General features: G+C 36.0%; 1 protein-coding gene across 4 annotated transcripts in view; it reads left to right on the top strand.

Moving 5' to 3' along the window:
- The window catches only part of LOC6033549, a 151525-nt gene that overhangs the window by 111827 nt on the left and 19577 nt on the right, over nucleotides 1–20121 (top strand). For all 4 annotated transcript variants that reach the window (XR_005278337.1, XM_038261785.1, XM_038261786.1 and 1 more), the window contains exons 12-15: nucleotides 4059–4228; nucleotides 4375–4521; nucleotides 7086–7383; nucleotides 16455–16572. Coding sequence is in view for 3 of the 4 variants with exons in the window: in XM_038261785.1 (XP_038117713.1) it covers nucleotides 4059–4228; nucleotides 4375–4521; nucleotides 7086–7383; nucleotides 16455–16572 (733 nt within the window). In the remaining variant the exon portion in view is untranslated. The remainder of the gene's footprint in view (nucleotides 1–4058; nucleotides 4229–4374; nucleotides 4522–7085; nucleotides 7384–16454; nucleotides 16573–20121) is intronic.

Here is a 20121-nt window from a genome sequence, read left to right on the forward strand (position 1 = left end):
TTATTTTACCTGTCAAAAGAATCCGAAAATTTCCGAATTCATTTTTCCGATTCGAAATCATGATTCGGGCTATCAAAGTCACCCAGTTTTAGGGTACCCCTGACTCAAGGCGGTCTAAAAAAACAAAAAAACTAAAAAACTGTCGATTTCGTTTATAGGCCCTTTTAAAAAAAATCCGGATTGGCCATTTTCCGAAAACTCACAGATCAGCTGCCCCGACCCCTCTTCGATTTCCGTGAAACTTTGCTTTAAAGGGTAATTTTGGTCCCATATCACGAATCCAAAAGCTATTTTTGATATCTCGTGACGGTGGGGCGGTACGACCTCATGCATTTTCTGGATTTTTACTAAAACATGTTTTTCACTGATTTGTAGCTAAATACCGTGAACAGATAAACATTTGGTTTTAAGTGACTCAATAAAAAAGTTTTAAAATAGTTTTGAATAGGCTGCCATTTTCCGTAACACAACTGTTAAAAAAGTGAGAATTTCATTTTATGGAAACTTTTTTAATCTGTAATAATCCAGAGAGGTCTTTTTCCGTTAAAACAAACATTTTCATTTTAAAATTGTGTATTTTTTGTAACATGGCAGGGATACTTTTTAGAGTATATAAATGGTCTAAAAAGTTGTAGAGCAGACAAAAACAAAAATGTTGGTGTATACAAACATAGAGGTTTTCATGTATTCTTTAAGAGTTATAGAAAAAAGTTTTTTTTTTGAAAAAGCGATGATTATGATTATTTTTGATCAGTTTTTCGCTAACTCACTCAACTTCTGGCCTTCGCGGAATTTCTGGTGATTTTTTTTTGCACGCGAAAAAAAAGTTTGAACGATGTTTTTGATCGCAAAATTTACAGATTTATTATTTTATGTTTTTTTTGTTTTCAAATAATATGAGATAGGTTGAATTGAAAAGTTATTGTAGGAATTAAGTTGGCTGAATATTTTCAGGGTTTTGCTTTTTTTAAATTTATTTTTCAAATAAATGCACAGAATTGAATGCTCAATCATAATAAATTTTGCTATAACTTGTTAGCAAATTTCATATTTTCTAAGCCTGCATAATTTGATCTGATCTAGTATTAATTTGATTGTATAAGCAAAGAACTTTCCCGGATTCGTGAAATATTTAGCTGATTTGACTTAAAAAATAATCCTTATTAAAATTAAAAAATGATTGAGTCGATGCCCATGTGCTCTCTTGTTCTATCTAGGTAGGAATCCCAGCAAGCTTTAGTACAAAAGATCACACCGGCATCGTAGTATAATTTTACAAGCGACAGAATCAAATTTCATCAAAATCAATTAAAGATCCTTCAAAATCCAGCCTTATTTATAATGAAACTTATTTTAATGATAATATTTAGTAAACAATATGAAGATAAGACATTTTTATAAATTTTAGAATATTTTTCTAAGTTTGATTTTTAAGTTATGTTTTGCATGGATATTTTTCATCGGTATTGTTATGTTTTTATTTTTAATTCGTAACATTAAATTTTATATTTTGGGCAAAATAATTTTGCACAAAGCTTTATGAATGTTTTCAAACCTTGATAAATATTTTTGTTTTTTTTTTTTATCAGAAAAAAAGTTTGAATAGTTTCTCATTACCAAAGCTTTTTAGACGATTTAAAAAAAATAAACAACACCGATTAAGCTAAAACTGAAAAAGTGATGTTCAGAACAGCTTGTGTGCTCTGAAAAAACTGCTGCATGAAAAAATAATGTTGGTCTTACTGGTGAAAATTTACAGCAGTTTTCCTATTTTAAAAATTCTAATATTTTGAAAAAGCGTAGGCAAATTGCAATGCACGAAGATGCTTATAAAAAAGGAAATCGTGCTGAAAACATTTCAAAAGGTATGTGTCTCTTCCATGAACTTTCTGACACTTGAGCGCCCCTTTTTTGATGAAAAAAATAAATTTAGCATTAAGTATGAATTTTCAAAAACACTTCGGTAAAAATATTCATACAATATTCATGATTTTGGCGCCCCGAAATCATTTTTTTATATTTTAAACCAAATTATCTAGTTATTTATATTTTTACTTTATAATTTTGAGCCCTTTCTGTTTCAAATACTTAATGTGGATGTTATAACTGACATGAACATTTTGTATAATAATCGATTTCGGCGCCCCCCAAGGGCTGGCGCCCTTGGCGGTCGCCAACTGTGCCAACTCCTAGGTACGGCGCTGAAAAGAAGAGTAGCTAGTTTTAATTGAAATAGAAGTGAAATCAACTGCAAACAATTTTTAAAATTCTGCATTTTTTAAATTTATATCATTGTACAAAATTTAATGGAAACATTATATCAAACATTTTATGAAATAAAAAGTTCTCATTTGTGAATTGCGGGTTTAGAAATTTTAGTAGCACTTTTTATTAACATGATAATAATCGATAAATGGCTCATTTGTCAACATCGAATTATACTATTGAATTATACATCCATGCTTTATAAATAAAAAACGCCTTTCAGTTAGTTCTAATTAAAACTTTTTTAAAACGATTTCTTTAAAAAAAAAATTGAAATTATTTCGACTTCAGTTTTACAAATCGACCTATCTTTATATATTTTTTACTTTTCATTCATTCCCCAGGTCAAAAGAAGCCATTTGGTATCATTGGTGTTCATACACGGCTCCATACAATTTTGCAAGCTGGTCATACAAAATAACATGCATGCAAAATAGAAAAATTCTTATAGTTTTCCTCATTAGACTCAGTTTATAGGACTAGTTGGTATGCTGTAGCTTCTCAAAGGTTCAAGTCTGTGATAAAATATTTTTCTTAGTATCACCTATTTAGCACTCATTTTTCAACTTTTTAAGGTAATCGTGGTTGCCTTTCACCCAGTCTGCCTGGGTTCGATCCCAGACGGTCTCGGTGGCATTTTTCGAGACCAGTTTTGCCTGATCACGCCTTCCGTCGAACGGGGAAGTAAATGTTGGCCCGGTCTAACCTAGAGGTTATGTCGTTAGCTCAATCCAGGTGTAGGAGTCGTCTCCCTGGGTCCTGTCTCGGTGGAGTCGCTGGTAAGCAGTTGGACTCACAATTCAAAGGTCGTCAGTTCGAATCCCGGGGTGGATTGAAGCTTAGGTGTAAAAAAAGGTTTGCAATTGCCTTAACAATCAAGCCTTCGGACACTTAGTTTCGAGTAGGAATCTCGCAATCTAGAACGCCAAACCAATGCTGTAGAGCGAAGAATTTGTTTTGTTTTTATCTCTCATTTCGTTCACTATATCTTTTAAACTCTCATTCTGAAGGTTTCCCCCTCTCAGATGCGCTGTGCTGTTTAAGGAGCAAGACACTTCTCTAAAATAAATATTCAAAAAATACTGGAAATTGTGGCAAAACCACTTTCAAAATGACCCAAACTTCCTTTACAAAGCATAGTGATGAACACATAGAATGTCATAGAGTGAGAGAATAACAAAAAAAGTGTACGCAAAGTGAAGCGAAAAAGTTTTCACTCGCTGAACAATTGGTTTATTGTCTGAATGAAAAAAGAGGAAAACGAAGAACTACCATTGTTATGACTAGCATACATACCTTTCTGACGCGCTCACTTTTTTCGCTTCAGTTAACTCGCGTCACATAGAAATGCCACGCTCCTCTGTTCCTTGCGCTGCTTAGCAGGGGGTTGGCACGCCATTGCGCGTCAACTTTTCACGAGAGCAATAAAAAATCAATCACTTTGTTGAATGTTGTGCTTTCCCATTATTATAATCTTTGGAAGAGAAAATATGACCATTGTAAACCGAGCGCGCTTTCACTGAGTAGAGTTTGGGCGAATTTGACGCCACCTCACTTTGGAGGGGTTGTGATTTTCCCTTAAAGCCCCCTGTACACACTGAATAGCGCCCCACAACCCTCCCATCAACCATTCATGTTTAATGGCGTAATTCAAGCTCTGTTGGCCATCGGGGCCTTGTGCCAGGAAGAGGACGACGGACATAAATAATATTGCATCAATTTGCGGCGCGTTTCCGAGCTTAATTGGCATTATTTTCTTACCCGATTTTTTACCGTCCGTTTTTTTTCCACAGGCATCCAGACCCAGCAGGACGACAACGTGACGCAGATCATCACACTGGGGCCGGACATTTCCTACAGCATACGCCACGTGGAGGAGTCCTGGCATCATTTAATTAAATCCGACGACACAAAAAAGCTCAAAGAGATTGCGGTGTGCAATTTCGACTTTCTACTGGCGGCCGTAAGCATGTTCTCCTTTTAATTAACTCCTGCTCCTTCTGCTTCTACGAAACAATTTTCATTTTCCAAAACCATCTTCGAAATGGCCACCACCACATCTGTTGGTTAACTTTAAATTTTGTCTCCCCTGCCCGGTTCTGTCAACAGGTGCAAACGGTGTCAATAAGCTACCTCAGGTGCTTAATTGAGCACGTGCGGTGCTACATTCTGGACCGGGACATCGAACTCGTGTACTACACCATCCGGAAGTCGAGCGACGTGCTCACGCGGGACCCGATGCAGCTGGGGGCGCAGGTAAGGGATCCTGGGGAGTGGCCAATTTCGGGTAATCATCTTGTTTGGTTTAATTATTCGGAACGTTTGTTGCTTCAACCACTTGTGGGTTATTGCTGAAATCTTTACACATTCTCCTCGGAAAGATTCCCTTTTTTCTAATTTTTTTATTGTATTTTTTATTTGTCTCAAACTTTGAAAAGTTTCGATTCATACAAGTTTCCTTGCAAAAAATGAACAGTCGGCCATATAAAAATGGCATCTAAATATTCTTCAATCTGAATCTTGAGAATGGATTTTCTAATGAATCAGAACATCAAGTCATCGGAAATATTAAAGGACAATTCGGAAAAAACACTCTAGCTCTCCCATTTTCTTTATTTAGCTTTTTAACAAAAATCAAAAACACAATTTTATTTTTTATATGTTTTACAGGATCAGTCAAGACTACTTTTGAGTAGTGACCAACCTAGGGCACAACATATTTGGCGGTAATGCCAATTTAAAAATATTATCATAATTTTTGGCACAGATTGCATAAAGGTTAAAAACACATCATTGTACAATGCAAAATCATATTTGAATTAAAACATTAGCTAACAGAAATTTGGATAAAGTGCACAGTTTACAACATAAATCCTATCCATGATTTCGAAAAAAAAATCATAACTATTTTTCCAATATTGATGCAATATTCATGGTTGTTCAAGTCTGAACATATTTTTTTTAATAATTCAGAAAAGTTTATGAGATACAACCATTGAATGAAACAGGAAAATTAGGGTTTTTCGGTTATGACCATGCATTTTTTTAAATCAAGACCAACATTTGAAAAGGGACTAATTTTTTATCTTATTTATTTTGAGTTAAACTACTATATCAAAAAACTATGTTTAAGAAACTATGATAACAAATAAAAATTCGCTCAAACGAGGTTCTATTAACACTTAAAAAGTAAATAAATTTAAAAAAATTGTTTGTTATAATCCAGCCATTTCCTATAAAAGGCTTTAGTCATTTGTGTTCGTATTATTCAATGTTTTTAATGTTATACTTTTATTTTTCCCCAAATTAAAATAACCGATGAAAACGTATTTTTAATCATTTTTCTTGTTTTTAAAGCTTCGTGTTCGGCTTCATTTGTAAGAAAAATCCTTTTTTTTTTCAAAATTTACTTTTCTGCCAATAAATGCTCTTAATCTGGAAAATGAAACACAAATTCATACGGATAAATCTCCCATGGGTCATATAGATTCATAAAATTAGGCATACGCATCTGTGCACCATGTAAGGAAAGTCCAAAGGGTGATAATTTTAGACTATTTTCGCAAAAAAAAAATCTAAAAGAGAATATAGTTTGGAGTTTCAAAAATCTAGTCTAACATTTGAGAAAGTCATATGAAAACATCAAATGCTGTTTAGACGGTGTCCGGAAATTTTAAGTAACATACTCAAAAATGGAAGAAGATCATTTACAGGATTCCGACATATGATTTTTTGAAAATAAAAACCTGGATTTACCGCGTGCAAAAACTCTTTTTTCAATAAAACTGCGATAACTTCAATTAGGGTATTAAAATTTTTGTAATTGAAAGACAACACTAACGTTAAATTTTTCAAGTAATCCGATAAATGATAATCTCAGGAATAGGCTCTTTGGTCTGGACGCTGCAAAACATCATTTGAAGTTTTCATATGACTTTTTCAAATGTTAGGCTAGATTTTTGATGCTTAAAACTATTTTTCCTTGAAAGTCCTACTAATCACGTTTGCTTCCTATACAGCAAAAATTGGTTCAAATGACGCGAAGTTATGATATTTTGATAAATGTGGTGTTTGCTAAAATTAACGAAAATTGGCCAAACAAAAAAAAGGGTCTGATTATTTGGGACAAAGAACCCCCACCCAAATTTCGAGCCAAATCGAAGTATTTTTTTTTGTATGACTTTCGTATGGAACTGCTGTAGAAAAAACTCCGTGCATTATAACTATGCATTTCGTACAAACTTTAAGACTATCATTAAGGGTGCACAGCAACCAAGGAAGTTGTTGTCTTCTTATTCCAAAATTGTCAAACTTACGGACCCAATTCTGCAAGAATCTGATTGTAAAAATAGTCAAACTATGTTGTAAATAACTATGAAGACAGTAATTTAGGGGATGAATAAAAAAATATATCGATAGTTCCCGTAGTTTTGAAGATACAAAAATGTCTGTAACAAAATTCTGGGTGCAAAAGCTATGGTTGATGTGTACCGTTAAATGAATAAAGACTATTTAAGCTCATTTATGACATGGATTTAAAAAATCATGTCTGCTTATCATTTTTTCTTTGGAATAAGCCATAACAATGGTTGTTTAAATTTTGTTATCATCAATTTGAATTTTGCCATGAGGACAAACAGTAATTGAAATCACTCAAGTTGATAAAAAAAACCCTTTCATGGAACTCCTCTTCCGAAGATAAATAAACTCCAAAATATAAACACCCCAACAACTCACCTAACCCGAAGCTCTGCACCCGAAAGGACTAAATTGATTAACTTTTTCCCGCCGTCCCTCCTCCATTTCTCCTCCAATTTCAGTTGATATCCTGGCTCAAGTCGGTGGCAGCGCACGAGGGTCCCCAGGCGCTGCTCAGCGTAACGGTTCAATCAGCGACGGCCTGGTGCGACGGGTATACGGTACCGCTGCTGGTGCCCCTCACGGGATGGCTTCCGGTGCCGCTGCCGTCGCAGATCCGCTGCATGACCGTACCGGGCCCGGGACCGGTTCGGTGTATCGAGGTTTCGCCCTCCAAGCAGCACCTAATCCTCTCGCCCAAAGTGGGCGACCCGCAGCTGTGGCACATCATGAGCAACAGTTTGGTTCACACGTTCAAGGGTAAGTTCCCATGGGGTCGGGATTTAATTACAAGATAATAACCGTCAAAAAGGGGTGGGCGGGGCGGGCTGGTACAAACTTTCTATGGCTATAAACATAACTTCCGGCGCTGGAATGGGATAGGCCTTTAATTGCAGCTCATTCGCACGAATGATACGGTAGACTGTGTGAAAATTGCTGAATGCTCATCAGTTGAGTTAATCTTCGTGCACAGATATAGCACGCTGTACTGGGTAACCTAACGAAGCTGACAAGAAAATAATCACTGCGAAATGAGCAAACACAAGATCAAACGAGCGTTCTTGTCGTTGGCGATGGCCCTACAGGCAGACAGTCAAGAGCAGGCCAACCTGGTCTGTTGAGATGAACTCCTCTAGTCTAGAAGCACTAGACTGGTGGTGCAGCTTCGTCTACCTTTCTATAAGAATGTTTACAGTTTTATATAATGCACCTCTTGTTAGCATTGAATGTCTTTGATGTCACTGGTCACAAGGATTTGAATCATTTGTTCTGTTTAATATTTTGTTCTGGCACGAAACTACAAATAAATTAGATTATGGATTATCTAGAATTTGATCAAGAAAATTTAAGTTTTTCAATCATAATCAATCAGAATGGACCAGCAATATTAAATTTAAATTGTTTTGATCTAATCAAAGAAAAGTAAAAATAATAAAATCCACTTCAAAACTCCAGTTATGAAGCAGTGTAACAATCATCCATTTAACCACGACAACCGGTCCCCCAACGCATCTGCCAGCAAGTCTCAGTCACTTAACCAGCAATGAAAAAAGTATTTTATTGCCTTAAAGATGACATCGCCTGAGTACGTCTTTAAACACCAGCAACTTAAATCCTACAATATTGTGCCACCCCCATCGCCGCAACCACAACCAGCCACGTTTATTGCCATTTTCACAGTCGAGTGCGTTAGCTCACCTCCCCACTTTGGCGTTTTCAGAATACGCACCTGGCTTCCAGCTGGGTTGGCTCGGAAAGCCAAATTGCATATATTTTACCCTAGAAAGTTGTAATAAATATGCCCGAAAATCCCCCTTTTGCAAGTTTGGCATTTCTATCCCTGCCACCCAGGTTAAGGAATACTGACGATGTGTTTGAACGTATTTTTGGGGGTCGAACTCCAAACCTTAAGCCCAGTAGCTTTTTTTTAGAAGAAATATGAAAAAGTGTTCGACGCTGCTATTTATGTATCTCTCTGTAGTGACCTTTTTGGCCCCAGGGGGAACCAAAAAAAAGCTGCATTTTTTGCTCATTTTAGTCGTTTAGCTGTAGAATTTCAGCAAAGCTAAACTGTATGCTGTATCATGCTTTAACAGGTACAGTAATTTCGTTACAATAAAGGTTGTGTGTGTGTGTGTGTGCAACCAACCAAACGGGACCACGCGGTCGCTTCTTACAAATTGAGTTGTTTCCATGTATTTTAGATTTTAAATCCTATACATGCAAATAACTCGCATAGGCATTTGGCAGGTGTTAGCTCTGCCGAGCTTCGGTGACCCATTTCTACGCAGGCTAGCCGTGCGCGAGGTACTTCAGCTTGAATCGACAAGCCCCGCCCTAAAGAACGTTTGCATCAATCGGATTCAAACGTTATTCAGCACTTCCGAGTCCTTGTCAAATGGACAAAGATCCAGCACGTATATAGTTTGTAGTAGTAGTATTCCTAATTCTACCAATCCAAAGGACGGGGGATCGAACCCCGGTTCGAGCGACTTCGCTCATGTTTAGAGTTTCAAAAATTCATATTTCCTGATCTTTCTCGTTTGGAGCAGATGGGAATCGAACCCAGGATCATTCGCTTACAAAGCGAACACCGTAACCAGTCAGTCACGGCTGCTCCATATTTCCAATTGGAAATTTCTCACCCGAAAAGCAGCATCATCCGTCAAACCGGCAGCGATTACATTCACTATTTCGTCACGAATCCGGTTACTTCTCGAGCCGCTCAGAAATCGAGCCGCCAATCTCAGCAAACGTTGCCTACTTCCGCCCCCTTCACTCACTACTCAACTCCTTCAACATTTTCCTCAGCAATTTTCACAACTTTACAACAATAAAAACTTGGAAAATCCACCCATTTTTCTCTTGAAGGCCACCTCCTGTATCGGCAGAAATTTCTGACCAAAATTTAACAAATGGCTTCAAAAAACTCCGTTCGTTGACCGAGATTTCTCATCAAAGTGTCACTTCTTCGCAACACCCAAATCACATGAAAACCTGCAAAAATCCGTCTGAATTCTTGTACCACTCAAAACCATTACACTACCGAAAGATCTTCTTACGGAACTGTCCCGCCGGAAAGTCTAAAAATCGCGAACCGTAAAACGTTACGATGAAAAATTCGAAACGAGGAGAAACCAAAATACGCGGAGCGCAATTTCTTGTCAACCAACCGCGACCAAGCCTAATTTCGTTACAATAAAGGTTCAACGGAAATTCAAGCACTGTTTTCTTCGACCAAAATTGGGTATAAAATAATATATTTCATCAAAAAAGCCAATGCAAATGATTTTTTGACATTTTAAACAATAACAAACAAGTTTTATTTGGTTGACGATTCTGTGCATTGTTCCAAAGTTTGGTTGAATTTCGGGCATGTACGTGTATCAAACGCGATCTGACTGAAATCATTACATCAATCTTCAGGGTGTGTCAAGATAGCACGACAAGATTGAACCTTTTTCATATAAAAAGTGAAATCAATGCACGGAGTTTTTTGGTTTTTATTTAATCGAATTCTGGGGATCTGTTAAGGTCAAAAGGTGAGGCGCATTGTGAGCTGCACAAAGTGGCGTTCTTTACTCAATTTGGCTCAAAATGCACGTGCGATAAGGTAGCACGACAACGACGATTTGTTGGTATTGCTCCAATTTTTTAAAATGTATGGACTGATTTTACAGTGGAAATATAAAAGATTCACATTTCCATTTCTCAGATGATTCAAAAGTCCATATTTTGCTCATAAATCATCCACTGTCCAGAACGCACAGATGCTCACTCTCCACACACGTGCCAGCAAATGATAGTGCAAGCTAATAACGCTCGAAATGATGACGCAAATGACCATAAAAGTCCCCCGAGTTACTTTTCTGCCATCTGCTCCGAGAAAGTAAGCCTCCGGCCTACGAGAAGAAAAAAGCCCATTCCGTTTATGTCCGCATTGGCCGCAGAGAAGAATCGGTTCAGGCACACTTCCCTCTCCCTCATGCCATGAAACGGAATTGGCCGTAGATCAACAGGTTCTTTTGCACATTTTTCTTCCTTCCCCCTTTTATGGGCCCCGGACTAATAAGTATTCATTTCCCTCGTCTGCTGCTGTTGCGTACGAGTTGCTGCAGCCCCAGGCCAGGCAGAATGGCGTTTACTGGAAACTCATTCGGAAGTACATGTTTGCCCCACCCCTATCAAATCGACGCTGTCGTGCTATCTTGTCGCACCCGCCATTTCGACGTTCCGAGAAAAACGCGTTTTAATGTTTGACCTTGAATAAACAAAAACTAGAGCACGCAATGTAAACAATAACAAACACGTTTTGTTTGGCTGACCATTCTGTGCATTGTCCCGAAGTTTGGTTGAAGTTGGTTGCTGGAGTCCCGAGTTATAATTAAAAATGTTTACGGTAGTCTAACTTGTACGTGCGTCAAACGCGTTTTGACCTGAAATCCCTTTGACCAGTTGTCGCACTTTCATCAATTTTCAGGGAGTGAATTGAAATCGAATTTTGGGGATTTGTGAAGGTGAAAAGGTGAGGCATTGTTAGCTGCACAAAATGGCGTTCTTAACTCAATTCAGCCCAAAATGCACGTGCGACAAGATAGCACGACAGCGTCGAAATGTGGGCGGAAAAAAAAGTTCAACAGGCTTCCAAATGGCTCCCAGCACAATGAACGTGTTCGTCTGGCAGCAACACGTGTCAACTCTGAGCGGTAACTTTTACCCCAGAAGTACTTTGCCAGGCTCAATAATTTCAATTTTTGGAAGTTAAAATGAATCCTTTCCATTGTTGAAGTAACGCGAAAGATTTTCCTCTCATTTAAACTTTCCTGTGCAGGAAAAGTTCGAGCTAGCTGTGTTCACCTGCTGTTGAAAAGCCAATTTAATCAGCTATCTCAAATTCTCAATCTTGGCTGATTCGATAAATTTAAATTTTCAATGAGAAAGTGAATCACGTTAAAAGGTTGATCGGCTTAGGTGCGTGGTTGAAAATTTCACTCTGCTGCTTAAATATTCATACACGGGGAAGATTGCTTTCGCTCGCGTTGCTTTTGCTCGGTATACGTTAAACTGCGACGCGCAGATCAATGACAGGAGGCTTGTGATGAGAACTTGGAGAATGTAGTTTGTCCATATCGACGCTATTTATATTATATCGTGCCTAGTCCCTACAATGTGGGTCCTAGCTAGAGCGTCCAATTTCCCGGAGTTACAAAATTCCCGGGAAACGGGAAATTTTCAACAAATTTCCCGGGAAATCCCGGGAATTCCCGGGAATTTGAAATTTAACGAAAATTAATTTTAATTATTATAACGAAATCCTGTTTCTGATCAATCTTTTGCAATGAAATTGTATAGAACAGCAACTTTAATGGTCAAAATGAGTGTGAGGATCAATTAATGGCTTGACTGCTTGTAAAAAATCATGCAACTTTGAGAAAATATATAAACTTTCTAATTTTGAAATCTTTCAAATCGTCCCAAATGAAAGAAAATATTATTAGTATTTTTGTTGAGAAGGATTTTTTTAAATCAAAGTGTTTGGACAGTGAAAATCTATGCTCCACAACCATAAAATTGCTTTTAAACTTTTCTCAGTTACCATAAAGTTAAAATAAAAAAAAACAAAAAATTCAACTTGTGAATAAATAAATAATCATTGAATTTACCTTATCTAATTTCTAGCGCTTTTTAACTTGAAAATTTGATACGAAGTTGTTTTTAAATGGTTTTTCATGGTTTTATTATATGACTTTTGTTATATGGTATTCAGCCTAATAAATCAATTAGATTAAAATAATTTTGAGCATTTAAAAGTGGTTGAAATGCAACAATATTTTTTTCATATATAACCCTCTTACGCCCTTGGTAGCTCACGTGCTTCATAAATTTATAACTTCAATCTGTGATTTCTCGAATACTTAGAAACAAATTCTTCTTACACAAACCTTTTTTAATAATTTAATTATATCAGTTCAATTTCCATCCAACATGTTCAAGGTAAAAAAAAAGTCAAACAGATCTCAATGTTGATCTTGGCCGGAAGATGTAAATATCTTATTTTCAAATGATATTACAAAAAAAAACTTAAAAAAGGTTGTCAAAAATAAAATAGTTTATATTCATTCCATAACAGCGTAAGTTTTGTTGTCCAACATATAAGCAAACAATATTCCAAGTGGTGAATGCTTCAGAAATAAATATTTTCTGAATTAAACCTTGACATGAAATTTACAGACAAGCTGATTAATTAATATGAACAGTAGATGGAAATAAAAAAAATCAAATCATTAATTATTATTTTTTGTACAATTTCAAAACATTGGTGCCAAAAAGGTAGGAAAATGTATACTTCTGCTTGTATTTCGGGAATTCCCGGGAAATTTACTAATTTTCCGGGAAACTGGAAATATTTTTTTCCGGGAAATCCCGGAAATTCCCGGGTTTGCTGCCCAAAATAGTACCCACTGTCCATACCCAACAGATATCCCAATCCAATGCATAAGATTTGACCGTTGTTCCGCCATAGTTGAACACGAATTCAGCGAAAGTGTTTTTAGAACTTTTTCGGTGCAAAAGTGTTCTATTAGAGTTAGTTTTATTTTTTTGTACTGCAACCTTTTTTTCTTGGATAGTATTTAATCTAAATTTGTATTAATTACAGCCGATTGATGCTAGTTGTCCCTCAGGATGTGACTGTTTTTGCTGTATTACTAAAGCCACCTGACAAAAAACAAACCATTTTTTGTAAGATTTTTTTTTTTTTGTTCGCTTTGTGTAATTCATGTATGTTTTAATTTAATCATGTATTATTTCTTGTTTGTAGAACCCTTGAAAATGATATTATATATATATCGAAACGTCGGGCATAAAAAACAAAATTTTCGTTTTACTTGCAACTGGGACTGATAAGCCGAGAACTAAATTTGAGAATTGATCCACCAGTCGATAGCACTCTTCTGTTATTTGTAGTGTTGTTGTTTTCTATAAAACCCTTCCTTTTCAATTCAATTCAATTCGGGTTTATTTGTGAATAATCAAGTTACAATGAGTTCATTTAGGGAAATAACAGGGTTTTGGAGTTCCTTTCAGCTGTGTGTTACATCGTAGTTCAATCGAAGGCATTATCTATATTTATAAAAAATTTCGACGGTTTTGTTCGAACGCGAATCAGTTCAATACGGAGCGTCGGATCGAGGTGCTCTTTGTTGCGTTGGGTTCGTATAAGCCCATGGAAGGTTCTTACGCCAAAAAGTTACAACTTTGGCCACTCTGGAACCGATTCCGGAAAATCTGCAGATTGTATGGGAAAAGCTGCGTAAAATCCAATTTTGATCACAGGAGGCTGAATAAGCAAAAAAGTTAAAAACGTCAACAAACGAAAAAAGGCAGAACGAAGTTTGTCGGGTAAGGCTTGTTACTTATAACTATTGAATAGACAAGAGTAACAAAAAGTTTTCAAAAAAGTTTTCAGAAAGTGCAATGAGAAAAGGAAAGATAAAGAGAAAGCTTAACACTAGATCACAGAACATTTTAATCAATTATAGATGTACTTGATCATCAGCTCCCCAAGGGCCAGGAATTGTTCCTTATTCCGGCAGCTCCCAAACCGCGTCAACATCTCCACCGCGAGAGCAAAGAACTTCGGCAGGGTGAAGAGAGCTAAACTCTTCCTTTTAACATTCCAACGCCCAAGGCTCCAAAAAAGTTGGAACGGTAACTTCAACTCAATGGTTATCGGGCATAACTCAACCAATCAAGGTGATTCTTCTTTCCAGTGATTTGTTAGGATGTCTAGATGATTCTAGAACTTAGCAGAACCTAATTTGATCAAATCTGTAATTTTTGCGATCAAAAACATCGATCAAACTTTTTTTTCGCATGTAAAAAAAAATTCGCCAAAAATTCCGCGGAGGCAGTTGTTTTAAAAAAGGTGGACGATGTTTTCGGTCGCAGAAATTACAGATTTGATCAAATCAAGTTCTGCAAAATTTCAGGATCAACTAGACATTTTTACAAATCACTGGAAACAAGAATCGTCCCGATTGGTTGAGTAATGCCCGAGAACCAGCGAGTTGAAGTTACCGTTCCACCTTTTTTGTCAAAAAAAAAAATAGAAAATAGTGATTCATCTGGGAAATTTTTTGTTTGGTGGCTCAAACTTACTTTTTACTCAACGTAAACGTGAGATTTTTTTAAATCATAGATGTTTAGGTATCAAAAGATCGGAAATTGTATGCTCTCTCTCTCTCATAAAGAAGCTTGCGAAACATGGACCAGTTCGAACAGCCACCCCCAAATTTTTGGAAGACATATGGGAGAGAGGAAGAAGAGAAAAGAAGAAGAAAGTTTCTTCTTCCAGCTTTTTTTTTCTATATTGTATTTGTTTTCGTCCAATCTTACATTTTTTGAAAACTTATGATTGCAAAACAACTGAATTAGTGTAAAATCTTGTGTAAAATGCATTTTAAATCACTTTTTGCATTCAAATATTGAGACATTGGCTTGTTATTTCAATTATACATTTGTTTGCCCCCAATCCCCCCTCAACATCGGTTTGTTTGACTTTTAAAAATAAATTTATGTAAACAAAATTGTAATTGAAAGACGCAACTTTTGGTACAAACATGTATAGGCCAATGAAAAAAACGAAGTTGACTTTATAGCTGTCGGCCACCATTGCTAGTACCAACCACTAGTGTCTTCCTTTTTAACTACAATGACTTCGCCGCCCTGGGCTCCTAAGTGTACTAGAGTATGGCGCGGAGCGACGGCGCCGAATACCCATATTTACACAAAGAATTTTAGAGCGCCCAATGCCTCCTTCGAAATATTGGCTGCGCTAGGGTCTGATTAGATTAGATTAGATTAGAAACACGTATAGGCCATTGCCTAAACTTTGAAGCTATCTCAGTTTTAGTTAAAAATAAGTAGATTTTTCCCGTTTTCGTTATTTTCCTATTTTTATTTTCTGAAAATTTTTCCTAGGAATCCGATAAAAATATTTTCAGACAAAGGCTCTTTTTACCCTTTCAAATGTTAGGATAAATATTTGAAACTTCTAACTATTTTTTCTTAAAAGTATATCTGATACCCTTTCGTTTGCTTTCAAAACAGCTAAAAACGGTTGAAATGGCGTGGAGTTATGATTTTTAGAAAAATGTGGTTTTTGCGAAAATTGACGAAAATTGCCATTTTTTTGGACCACCCTAACGGCGTAGGACACCTTGATGGCCAAACAAAAAAATACGGGTATAATGAACTGATTATTACTGCCCTAGTTCTGTTGATTGTTGAAGGTATCTGAAGTTTTCAAAATGCCTAATATTAGCAGGTTGACTCAGAACTGCAACGAAACACAACATGTTGACACTAGTCAGCCAAAACCAACATTAACTGGAACTGCATTATGTATTTAAACCAACACTTAGCTTTGCTTCTTCGGCCATAAGTAGCACACTTGCTGGGGCAGAAACATAATCCTTACTTGAACCCAGCAGAGAAGCCATCTCGACTTGCCTGGTTGACCACAACCTAGCTTCTACGAAAACACCCTTTGCAAACTGTGAGAGCAGCCTTAAGTCGTAGTTGTTTGCCGTATTGCAGCCCGAGCCCTGCTGCACAACACAACAACTCTTGGTGGCTCGTCCAACTAAGTCCCGTACGGTTTAGTGCATTTTCGAGTATAATTATACACAGTGTTGCCAGAGGCGGGGGGTGATTTCGGGCGGGATTACCTGATTGCTGGAAAACAGCCGTACACAGTTCCAGTTATACTAAAACCCATTTTCTCCTCTCTTCTCATCTCTTCCCTTCCCATCTTCTCCGAAACACAGGACACAGCGGCCCAGTGACGTACATGAAGGTCCAGTCGCAGTACCTTCTCACAGCATCCGAGGATACATCTGTTATCGTTTGGGACATGCAAACACTGGCGATGAAATTGAGATTATGGTAATACTGATGCTGCTGCTGTTGGCTCGTTGGCTCTTGTGTGTCTTGTACAAAAGTTATTCTGCCAATGTGTTTGTATGTGTGAGTGTTCCTGTATGTGTGAGACAGTTATAAATCCATCTAACAAGCACAACTTTACCTGGAACATGCGTTCGAATCACATGATTGTGTTACAATTTCAACTGCAAGGATGGTGGTGCTGCAGCATCCAGGCCATGGAGGTCGGGTACAATCTTGTGTGCAATTCTTTTTGCTCCGAATGTCAAGTTGCACTGTCACTGGTTATTTATGTTAATTTGTCAAAACTACGAATGTTGCACACTGCCGGGCTGACTGTTAGCTCTTCCTATGGTTGGTGATGGTAATGCAAAAAAAAAAAAAATACAGAGAAAAACTACTGACACTCAGACGGAATGACTGGTGTGCTCTGCAAAATTCATGATTGCAATATTTTTATTAAATTTTTGAGTAGACCAGAGCACGTTTTTTGGTTTGAATTTTTTATCATGAAAAAAGAGCAATTTAACACCCATTCAAATTAAAAATGGGAATATTTTGATGGTCCACGTCATAAACCATGGTCCCATGGTTTCATAAAATTTTTAAAAGTTTAAAGAGTTAGTTAACTTTAATTATGAAAATGTTTCATTATTGTATTTCATTTGATTTAATTTATTACGTTGTTTAAGCATTACTTCTGTGAGGTTACTATCCTAAGCTGAGATGTGGACTACCTTTCAACAGCTGATTAATTCAAAGTTTGGAACATAGTTTGCGGGTGCTTAATGAATCGAGTGAATCTAATAAAGGAAAAAAGTTACAAAATAACCTTCGAAATAGGTATAGCATTATTTTAATCTACTCATCGATCATGATCATGATTTTGAGTCGGAAAACGGAATGCATTTTCAGATTCTTTGGTCAATTTTCCACAAGGAGAATGTAAAATAAGTTTGTAAATAATATATAATATGTGTATTTTAAATGTAATAAAAAAAATCTCTATATTTATAGACACTTTTAGTTAAACAAATGTCATCTAAATGTGAAAACTTTTGATTCGTGCATCGAATTCAGTTTAAAATGCAATGTAAATCGATAATTTTATAAACCAAACCAGTTTTGAACGAATTTCAGCCAAAATTATGACTTTTTAACATTTTTACTTATTTTTTTATACATTTAGTTCAAAAGCTTAACTTAGTTAACTTTATATAAACATTGAGTTTTTGCCTTCCTCACTGAGGTAAGGCTATAATCCTGCTCTAAAAATGAACTTTTTATTAAAAGTTTATATTTTATTAAAATCATGTATACATATCGACTCAGAATCGAAAACTGAACAAATGTATGTGTGTGTATGAGTGTGTGTATGTTATGTGTGTGTGTGTGTGTATGTATGTATGTGTCAAAATTCTTGCCAAGTTTGCTCAGCACTGGCTGAACCGATTTTGATCGAACCAGTTGCATTCGACTTGGTTTAGGGTCCCATACATCACTATTGAATTGTTTGAAGTTTCGATAAGTAGTTCAAAAGTTTGTATAAAAATGTGTTTTCACAAATACCCGGATCTCAATTATATGCATGTAAACGATGTCCAGATCCATCATCCGACCCATCGTTGTTTAGGCAATTAAAAGGTCTTTCCAAAGAGTCCAAAACATTGAAGATCTGGCAACCCTGTATCGAGTTATTACCACATAAGTTATATATGATAACTTTTGAATTTTTATTTAATATAATAAAAATGTATGCAACAAGTGACAAAAAAATATTTTTTCAATACGAGTCGTACATTTATCGGATAAATCTCGATTACTTTTTCAAAATGTCCTATGTACATAGAAAACTATTGGCGCATTGGTTGTTTTGGAAAAGTAATCTAGAAATACGGCAAGTGCTGGAAAAAACAAGTTTGTTTGTTTTGCATTCCCGAATAAACGCCTTTTGAATGGAATGTGTTAAATAAATTCCCTGTAAAATAAAAAAAAATTGCTTATTGAAACTAGTGCTGAAAAGTTCAACCTTCACATAAAAACTTTTGCAAAAAATATATTTTACAAATTATCTTTAAGTGACTACCGCCAACTAGGAAAAAAACAGGAATACAGTCTGAATAGGTAAGGAGAAATTTAGAGCAATATATTTGGAAATTGGTGCTCTGTAAAATTGTTTTGTTCGGTTTCTGTTTCAACCAAAGTCATTCAAAACATCATGCAATAAAAATGGCTAAATAGATGTCTTAATTCGTTTCATTTGTCCTGATTTGCCCCACATGCCGCCGGTGTTTGATGACAAATAATTTGATTTGATTTTTTGTCCAAATTTTATATCATAAAAATACGTAGATATCTCGATCTTTTAAAAATAAATAAACTCAAATAGGAAATATTTAAAGTGCCAGGCATTATGCAGACCGGTATGCTAAAATTTTAACATTTTTCCCTAATAAACCAATGTTATTCTGATATATGTCGAAAACAAATTATAATGCTTTGAAATTATTATCGATTATGAGGTATTCAACTGTTCATCTATTTCGACAACCAAATCTGAATTTCCATACCAAACTTTGTTTTTTTTTTTAATTTCGGGAATTCGCGGGAAAAATTGTAAAAAATTCCGGGATTCGGGAATTCCCGGTTTTGGAAAAACCCCGGGATTTTTGTCCCGGGAATTCCCGGATGGACGCACTAACTATCACCCCGAAATTCAAACTAAGAATTTTTAACTTAACTATTTTTTAAACTCTATTTAAAAAACTTTTCTCAAAAAAAGTGCATGGACTTTGTGTGGCCTTCCCCAGTACATGTTTAAAAAAACTATTCTTGAGAAAAACCTCATAAGTTGAAAAATATTCCAAAAATAAATTAAAATCCCATCAATGTCACCCCGGCTTACGGTATTTGAAGAAAATATTCATAAGACCGTTGATTTCTTCTATTATGAGCCCACCCCCTGCGTTCCTCGTTTTAAGATTGCATTATAATTTTCAAAACTTAAAAAAAAAATAATAAAATGTCTGAAAATAGATTAAATTAAATTATTTTAAAAAGATAATAGATAATTATTGATAAAATAATGGCGATAACAGATAATTGCAAGTTGCTATGGGATAAGTTACTGAAAACCATGATTGTTTGAAGTTATTTTGATTAAAGATTCTGTTCCAGCGAGCAACATTATTTGTCAAACAAGCTACTTTACTTATCAAGATCTACTTGGATCGCTTTTAGGTCTTCGATAAAGTGGTTTTGCATAATATTTCAAGTATGACTTTCACAACTTGACAAAATTTTGTCACCCCGTTTCAGTTTAAAAAAAAAAACTACAACTTTACATTTCTCAATTTATTTAAAAAAAAAAATGTCCATCAACCAAACCGTGTCAATGGGCAAACATCACGACAGAGCTAGTGCCGGTGGTGCTACCTCGAAGCTTGATTCGTGATTCGTTTATTCCGTTTGCATTCATTTGCATACGAAAATAGAGCTCTTCCTCCTCATCCTCCTGCAGCACAATGGAATGGTTTCCCGCTCTTGAAATAT

The sequence above is a fragment of the Culex quinquefasciatus genome, chromosome 3 (genome assembly GCF_015732765.1).
Source record: "Culex quinquefasciatus strain JHB chromosome 3, VPISU_Cqui_1.0_pri_paternal, whole genome shotgun sequence".
Classification (NCBI taxonomy): Eukaryota; Metazoa; Arthropoda; class Insecta; order Diptera; family Culicidae; genus Culex; species Culex quinquefasciatus.